The 8,896-nt window shown below is 49.9% G+C and overlaps 1 protein-coding gene across 1 annotated transcript; it reads left to right on the top strand.

The window, feature by feature from the left end:
- Positions 1 to 3,576: 3,576 nt before the first annotated feature.
- Positions 3,577 to 4,512, top strand: LOC311427906 (olfactory receptor 14A16-like; the record flags this gene model as incomplete). The annotated part of the gene is made up of 1 exon (XM_084539490.1): positions 3,577 to 4,512. One exon carries the CDS (start codon positions 3,577 to 3,579, stop codon positions 4,510 to 4,512), a length of 936 nt encoding a protein of 311 aa, XP_084395616.1.
- Between the last annotated feature and the right edge of the window lie 4,384 nt (positions 4,513 to 8,896).

Here is an 8,896-nt window from a genome sequence, read left to right as displayed (position 1 = left end):
AAGGTGCACTGTGTAGAAGTTTTTTCTTCTGCTCTTTCCTACTGCCAAAGAAAGCTCCATCAGGGTGGAAAGCACTCCTCAAGTAGGCATCCCAACCCAGCAGGCTCCTTGCGGCCTCTCAGCCAAGCAGACACAAGTCACCTCAGCAGCAGCTTCCAAGCCAGGGGCCTGCTGCTGGCCTTGCAGCTTCTTCTGGAGACACAGCCAAGCCTTGTGCCTGCTGCTGCCCACTCATGGACTCAAGCAGAAGGGACAGGACAACCCATGTTGGGGCCTTCTTTCTGCCTGGGTCCTCCTAGGTGTGTAGGCAGAGGGGATCCCCCAGGCAGCATGCCAAGCAGGTGCCTTCTGCTGGCCTAGCAGGGCCACTGCCAGATGTCAGCCCAAAAGTGCAGCTCCCAGGGAGAAGTCAAGGGTGACCTGCCACCTCCAGACACAAGTGACCTCCCAGTCCCTTTCCGTGACACGTTCCTGCTGCTGCCCTATCAAGTGCAGAGACAGAAGTGACCTCACAGTCCCTGCCACAGTCACAATCCTCCTGCTGGGGCAGGAGATGCTGAGGCAGAGCTCACCTCTCTCTAGTCCCTTAGGGACTAGATTTTAATTTTCTGTGTTAGAGATTAAGCAAAGTTTTAGTTGGAGTGTTTTGTGTTCTGCTTGTGGTGTCAGGTCTCTGGTTAGGGTATGGGCAAGCATTATGGTTTAGGGTGTTTTTTTTTAGGTATGGGAAGAAGTCTGGGGTTAAATAGAGCATTTTAATGTTAGTGTTAAGGGCAGAGATTAGGGTGAGCAAGAGAGTAAAGGTAAGGGAATGGAGCTCTGTGCTGAGTTTTTCTTCAGGTGCTACCTTGAGTTCTGCATTACAATAGTGGATTCCTGTCAAGGTGGTTGACTAATGTCTTGGTTGAGGGATTAATGTTACTCTTGAAAATAGTGTAAGGGCCATACAAGACTGTTTGAAGTCAGTGTTACAGCAGCATCAACATTACCTCTTACCTCTTACCCTCTTACATCTACAAAGGTAAGCTTTCGAGCTCTTCTTCACTTCTTCCCTCACCCCAATCTGACATCTCTCCTGGCCAGGCTACTCCTGACCTCCCCATAACAGTCATCTAACTGGGATCAGCTTTCTGATGGCTTTCATTATATCAGAGTACCTGTCTCAGAGTACCTGACTATTCTTTGGGAGAAAAAGTTTGTCATGATATATAATCTAATTTTTCGTAATATCTAATCTAAATCTCCCCTTGTGGCCATTTTCTTGAGTCCTATCATTAGTTATCTGAGAGAAGAGGCTGACCCCTGCCTCATCACAACCTCAACAGCATGTGTTCTCACCTCGGCAATTCCAAAGGGACATAAGTGACTGGAATGTGCTGGGACTTGGTCTGTGCTTACTGAGCCTCAGTGAGTGCCACTGACTGAGCAGGTGCAGATGGTTACCAGAATGTTCTACCAGCTGGGGACAGGCTGGACAACAGTCAGTAATGAGCAATTGCACTGTGTTTAACTTGCTTTGTACATAACAATAACAATAACAGCAACTATTATTATTTCTCTTCCCTTTCAGTCCTTTAAACTGCCCTTATCTCAACACATAAGCATTTTGGGGGGGGAGAGGGCTGATGTGAGCCAACTGCTGTGTGGTGCTGAGCTGCCCACCAGGTTAAAGCACAACATGTTTGACAACCACAGTCCAACAGCACAAATCACCCTTGTAAAAGTCATCTCCCCTGTGTTCAGAGAAGTGCAGATGGTGACAAATTCAGTCTGATTCAAACAGCACACCCCAATAGAGACCCTGCTGCCTTCGGGAGCTGTCAGCCCTGAGGGCTTGGGGACATCTCGAGGGAGCCCAAGGGCACAGAGCAAGCGATGCCATGGTCGGGTGCTGTGCTGCTGAGCTGGGCTGGGCTCCTGGGCACAAGGGGAGCTCCTGACAAGCGCTGCAGAGAGACAGCTGTGCCCAGGAGCAGCTCCTCTGCACAGCACAGCAGGGCTCTGACCGCAGCTGGCCCGGGGAGAGGAGAGAAGGAGAGAGGGCTTGGAGTCACTGAGGAGTGCAACAACAGAGGGCAGCGTGTGGCAGGACACATCTGCAGGCTCTTGACACCGTGAGGCTCTGGCAGCAGGGCCATGCAGGTGGGGTTGCCAGAGGGGTCTCCTACATCTGGGACATCCAATAGCTGATAGCATCTGTCAGGGTCATTGTCTCTATTTCTACAAAAAGGAGTAGAAAATGCTGTATAGAATAACATTTATGATTGCATATTTCAAGAGGAAAAACAAGAGAGGGGCTACCTGAAAGGCAAGACTTTTTCTGTAGCCTGTGCTTGCAGATTCCTGCAGTGGAGGGGAGGCAGATTTCATGGTAATGGATTGTCAGTATTGTAGTGGAGACTGAGACTCCAAGAGAATTGCAGTGAGAGATCAGTTTGTCAGCAATGAAGTTTATAAAGTCCCTTCACACACCTCAGCCCAGAAACTGCACCAACATCATTTTGTGGTCCTCTCAGGTTTTATCCTAGCTGATCTTTATGAGCTGCAAGCCCCCCGATGCCCAGTGCTGGGAGACATCCCTGTCTTTGGGAGGTCTCTGCCAGCTTGAAGTGAGCACAGATCATTTGCAATGAGCAGGAGCTGCCTCATCTGCAGGCAGAGCTGCAGCACAGGAGGGTCTGCTGAGTGTCCGTCTGTCCCTCCCTGGCCTTGCCTCCCCTGGCAGCAGCACGCTGGCATTCCTCCTGGCTTCTCCAGCTGGCCGTGCTGCTGCTGGTCTTGTTTGCAGGCTGGCTGGGCATGGAGGGTTTGGATGCCCATGGAGTGAGCCGTTGGTGTGCTTGGGGGAAGGGCAGTAAGGGGACAGGGTGAGGGGTGTGGAGATGGGCACTTTGTGCCTGGATTCCTCTACACTCAGCAGTGTTCAGGTTCTTCAGAGATCAGTCTCTGAGTACAACTTGCCTGCAACACTCACAGGGTGGGTGAGACCAGTATTGATAGACAGATTATCTGTCCTCACTAAAGGACACTGCACTATAGGGCCAGTCCCTTTTTCCCTTAGGATGCACAACATTTCCACTTATGTGCTGGAGAAATGCCCGGGATTTCTGTTTTAGAAAAACTCAGCAGGTGTGGTAGGTCAGTAACAACAAAAAGTCTAACCCTATAAAATAAAAATTTATATATATATATATATTATACATACATATATATATATATATATATATATATATATGTATCTGCTCTGAAGTTGGGTAACCTGAGAGCAACACTGGGGCAAGGTTCGTTGATATCAGCAGTGAAGAGAGTCTGAGATTACCTCATGTTCCTCCTTACCTCTGGCTTTTGGACATAACTGACTCTTCCGTTGCCCACAGAGGAGTCCCCTGCTCCCAGGGATACCCTCAGGCGTCAGGAAGAACTCATGAAAGGGACCTGCCAAATGTCTTCCTGGAAATGGACAATTTTCTGGAGATTCTAAATGAGAAATGGGATGAGTTTTTCTCTGGTAAGTCTGTTGTACATTTTTACTGTTCTTTCTCTTCTTTGTTCAGGATCACATCCCCAAAAAAGCAGATGTCCAACAGCAGCTCCATCACAGAGTTCCTCCTGCTGGCATTCGCAGACACGCGCGAGCTGCAGCTCCTGCACTTCGCGCTCTTCCTGGGCATCTACCTGGCTGCACTCCTGGGCAACGGCCTCATCCTCAGCGCCGTAGCCTACAACCACCGCCTCCACACCCCCATGTACTTCTTCCTCCTCAACCTCGCCCTCCTTGACCTGGGCTGCATCTCCACCACTCTGCCCAAAGCCATGGCCAATGCCCTCTGGGACACCAGGGCCATTTCCTATCAAGGCTGTGCTGCACAGATCTTTCTCTGTGTATTTTTGATGTCAGCAGAGTATTCCCTTCTCACTGTCATGGCCTACGACCGCTACATTGCCATCTGCAAGCCTCTGCACTACGGGAGCCTCCTGGGCAGCAGAGCTTGTGCCCAGATGGCAGCAGCTGCCTGGGGCAGTGGCTTTCTCAATGCTGTCCTGCACACGGCCAACACATTTTCCCTGCCCCTCTGTCGAGGCAATGCTGTGGACCAGTTCTTCTGTGAAATCCCCCACATCCTCAAGCTCTCCTGCTCAGATGCCTACCTCAGGGAAGTTGGGGCACTTATCTTTACCGTTTCTTTAGCCTTTGGTTGTTTTGTTTTCATTGTTTTCTCCTACATGCAGATCTTCAGGGCAGTGCTGAGGATGCCCTCTGAGCAGGGCCGGCACAAAGCCTTTTCCACGTGCCTCCCTCACCTGGCTGTTGTCTCCCTGTTTCTCAGCACCATCATTTTTGCCTACTTTAAACCTCCCTCCCTCTCCTCCCCAGCTCTAAATCTGGTGGTGTCATTTTTGTACTCAGTGTTGCCTCCAGCAGTGAACCCTGTCCTCTACAGCATGAGGAACAAGGTACTTAAGAATGCAGTATGGAATTTTTTTGAATATATGTTTCTTCAGAATCAGTAATGTGTCTTTAAATTTTAAATTTATTTTGGAAACTCTTAGGAAAATCTTATGTTTTATCTTACGTCTACTTTGTTTTCTCTTATTTTCTGTAAGTTAATTCTTTTTTTTTTTTTTCTTTTATCATCTTTCTCTTAACATCCAAACTGTTAATTTTATTTTCTTTGACCAATAATCTCACGAACCTTATTAGCAGGCTTCTTGTATACATTTAAATAATAAAGATGCCATGAGAAAATAACTCGTCTCAGCTGCCATCTCTTTGCATCTCCTCTGGAGCTGGGGGAGCAGCCCCAGCACACAGGAGGGGCTCAGGACCAAGAGCCCAGCTGACACATGCAGAAGCAGCCCCGGTGGCCCTCGGGGCTGCCCCTCACTGCCCGCTGGGCTCTGCCTCTCTGCTGCCTTTGGGTCGGGGCTGCTGCTTCCCTGGAGCCATGGCCATGGCCAGCAGCAGGACATGGCCTTGTCACTGCTGCTTTCTTTTTGGTTCCTCATTGTTCTCTTGTGCTCTTCTAGCTGTGCTAGTCCTGAGGTCTCATATGCCTTGGTGACAGTCCTGTTGTCTTTGCAGTGGCATCCCTGTGGCTGCAGGCAGCAGCAGGCACTGTGCAGCCCTGGATCACAGCTGGCCTCCCTGCTAGCACCTCAGTAACAAGAGGGTCTTGCTCACGGCAAACCCAGAACACTGGACACCTCTTCCAAATGCTATCAGAAATAGAGCTAAGGGGTTGTTCTCTGCTATTCTGTTTTCTGGGTTTTGTCATGGAGTGAAAGACAGAGGTTGAAAGCCCCAGGGTGGTCCCTGAGGAACCAAGGGCTAGGCCAAGAACTCCCTTTGTGGCAGCACATGCCCAAATAGACAACACTGCCCTCTGCTGTTGGGCAAATGGCCAATGCCAGCCTGGAGAGGAATCTGGAGCTGCCAGGAGATGTCAGGAGATCTGCAGGGACAAGGTGCTCAGTGGGTGTGTTGGGTCTGTCTGAGCTGGAGACACCTTTTCCTTGAAGCAGCCCACACTGTGCTGTGCTCTGCACTCGTAGCTGGAACAGCACTGATATCACTCCAGTGTTGCGTCTATTGCTGCATAGTGCTGGCACAGCATCAGGACTCCTTCTGAGCCCCCAAGAGCCAGCAGGCTGGGGGTGGGCAAGTTATGGGGAGGGGACATTGCCGGGGCAGCTGACCTAAACCAACCAAAGGTTGCATAACACCTGATGTCACATTCAGCAATAAAAAGGGGGGCTCTCATGGGGGGGGGAGGGGGCTGTTCCTCCTGAACAACCACTACGCGTTTTGAGGCCCTGCTTCCCAGGACGTGGCCGAACACCGCTCGCTGATGGGAAGTAGAGAATAATTCTTTCTATCCCTCACTCTGTGCTTCCGCGCGGACTGATTGTTTCTTTTGTTTCTTTTTTCCTCCCCATTCCCTTTCCCTTTAATTAAACCTTTCTCATCTCAAACCTCGAGTTCTCTGTGTTGTATTTTCTCCCCCTTCCTCTTTGAGGAGAGGGGGAGTGAGAGAGCGGTTGTGGTGGAGCTCGGCTGCACATCTGAGTAAAACCACCAAACCTAACATGGCCCTGAGGAGGCTTTTTTAGTAACAGCCCTCAGTGGGGCCCATTCATACTCCAAGTCACATCAGCTTTTCCTTCTGACTTTACTTGCTCAAGCGGTTGCATCATTCTCCTCTCAGTACCTGAACTTTATCGACAGAGCACCAAAATACACCATGGAACTCATTAAAATGCAGAAACTCCTAACATCTCTTCAATAGTTTCTTCAAGCCTTCATGCCTTGTGCAGCTAATTACAGAGCTTGCATGGCATACTTAAGGAAGAAAATTTCAAAAAGCAGCTAATAAAAAATATTTCCTGTTTTTAAAGGCTGAATTTTGCTGCAGTTCAGTTTTGATCATCATTCTCCTATTGCTGTTCATCCAGGGTAACTTCTTTGGAGACCTTCTTCGGGAGGAAAAGCAGAGTGTGCTGGTCTGACACCTCCACTGCCAACAGTAGTCTTTGTCCCTGTAACTGCAGACCAGCCCAGCACATGAAACCCTTTCTAAGATAAGTCAGGAGTGTGTTCAGAAAATAATAAAATAAAATAAAATAAAATAAAATAAAATAAAATAAAATAAAATAAAATAAAATAAAATAAAATAAAATAAAATAAATAAAATGAGATTGAAATGACCATTGGATCCTGAGAAATTCAGCCAGAATCTCAGTACACACCTGGACATCCATGGACTATCTTGGGTCATCTGTGGAAAACTCAGGGTGAAAAATAAAGAAAATATATCATTATTGGCTGTAGCTGCACCCATGAGCTTGTCCTCATTGGGGAAATTGTCCCCTTCCAGACACAGAAACCTACATTGGGTAGAGTGAAAAGAGCTGCCCAGTCAATAGAGTAGGGCAAAGTCCTACTTCCTGTGCTATAGATGCAAAAAGAATTGCATTGTGCCTGACACTACTCTGGGACGTGTCACCCAGGTCAGGCAACTTTAACTTAGTGCTGACAAGACCATCACTAAACCACGCTCCCAAGCTCTACATCTACACCTTGGCTCTCCAGTCGATGACTCAGCTCATGGATGGCAATCAGGGAGTCTCGGTTAGCGTGACGCTGCCTCAGGTGTGCCACCATGGTAGCCATTGGCACCTGCTGTTCTTCAACCCTCAGCAAACCCAAAACAGAAGGATTCTGTGGAAGGCCAAGCAAGGTAGACAACTGTTTCATGTCCTTCGTCTCCAAGACAGCTCTGCCAAAGCCCCACCCGTGGTGCCCTCTAGGAACTTTGAAGTTCCCTCTCCTGAAGCAGTCTGTGCCATGGATGCACATAGCCTCCGGGCCAGTCCCAATGGGGTGCTTTTGCCATTCCTTCCCAGTTAGACTCACTTCAGCCTCCAGTACTCTTACTTCTTGGGCTGCCCCTGTCACTCCAGAAATACAGGTGGGTTCTACCTCTTTCTAGCTTGATGGCATTAGGGTACTCTGTGCACCTTTGTGCAGTAGAACCTGATACATTTGTGGATCTGATGTGTCAGGCCATTAAATATACCCAGTCCAGTAAACCCGATTGTCCCTTTCTTCCCCGCCTCCCCCTGGCTGGAAGCAGGCCCCCTGTAGTCCTGCTCATACTATTCATTACTGTGTCTGGTAGACGAACCACTGGAAACATGTCCCACCACAGCACAGTCATCCCACAGTACAGGGGCAGGGCAATGACAGCCAAGGGACGCATTTGGCTGCAGGAGTTGTGACAAAACTCAGGCTGAAATACTCAAGAGCAAGACACTTCAAATGGCTGAGCCAGAACCCATCTGCATATCCCAGTTTGGGAATCATCTCCTTCCGTCAGGGATATGTAAGCAAAAAATGTGAAATGACTCGTCAGGTCAATGCACACAGAAAGGTAAACTCACAGGTATTGTGCTGGAGTCTGAGAAAGCAAAAAGCATTGCGTTGTGCCTCAGACTAATCAAGGAGACCTAATGCAGTTCATCTCTGAGATAAAGCAAACACTCTAAGAATTGTGAAAGAGATGGAATCGTGGCCTAACATGAAGAAGAATGTACATCACTGGTGAAGGAACTGTCTTTCTATTCCATCACCAAACTGGATTAGACAAGCACCACAACACCTAAAGGTCATATCTCCCATGACTCTGTCAATCCACGGGGCAGGGGAAGGGAGATGACAGTGAAGGAAGGTATTTGGGTGGGGAAGGTGGGGCCCAGCAGAGACAAGGAGTCAAGGCAGTGGGGTGGGAGAGGCCAGCAGAAGCAGCCCAAGGGGTGGTGCTGCTGGTGAGGACACGTTTGTGGCAGCAGCCTGAGTGGGCAGCAGCTGTGCGCAGGCGAGGGGAGGCCAGGAAGCGCATGCCAAGAGCGCTCCTGCCAGCAGAGCCAAGGCTGGGGCCGAGCCCAAGGACAGGGGGCTGTAAGGGCCATACTGAGCTCCCTGCCCCTGCAGCAGCCGCTCTGGCCCTCAGCAGATGTGATGGCCGGCTGCAAGGGGAGGTGCTGGCATGCATCAGAGAGCAGCAAGGAGGGCGCTGGAGAGGGCCAGGCGGGTGGCAGAGCCCCATGCAGGGCCTGGCTGGGGTTCCCCTCTGCTGCAGCCAGTGCACGCAGCGTGGCAGGAGGAGGGCAGGCAAGGCTCATGGCCACCTTGCTGGGGAAGAGCCCTGATCTGGAGGACAAAGCTTTTCCTGCTTGGAAGGACAAGGAGCTCTGGCTTTGCCCCATGCTTTGTCTTCACCCTCTCCCTGTGCACCACAGAGCAGAGCCAGGCCCTGGGCCCTTCCTGACATCCTTGCAGGCCCCGGTGACATAAGTTCAGAAGGACATTTGGTTCTCTCCATGTTAGAATAAGAAA

This window comes from Aythya ferina, assembly GCF_964211825.1.
Source record: "Aythya ferina genome assembly, contig: HAP1_SCAFFOLD_29, whole genome shotgun sequence".
Lineage (NCBI taxonomy): Eukaryota > Metazoa > Chordata > Aves > Anseriformes > Anatidae > Aythya > Aythya ferina.
This window is presented reverse-complemented; position numbering and strand designations above follow the sequence as displayed.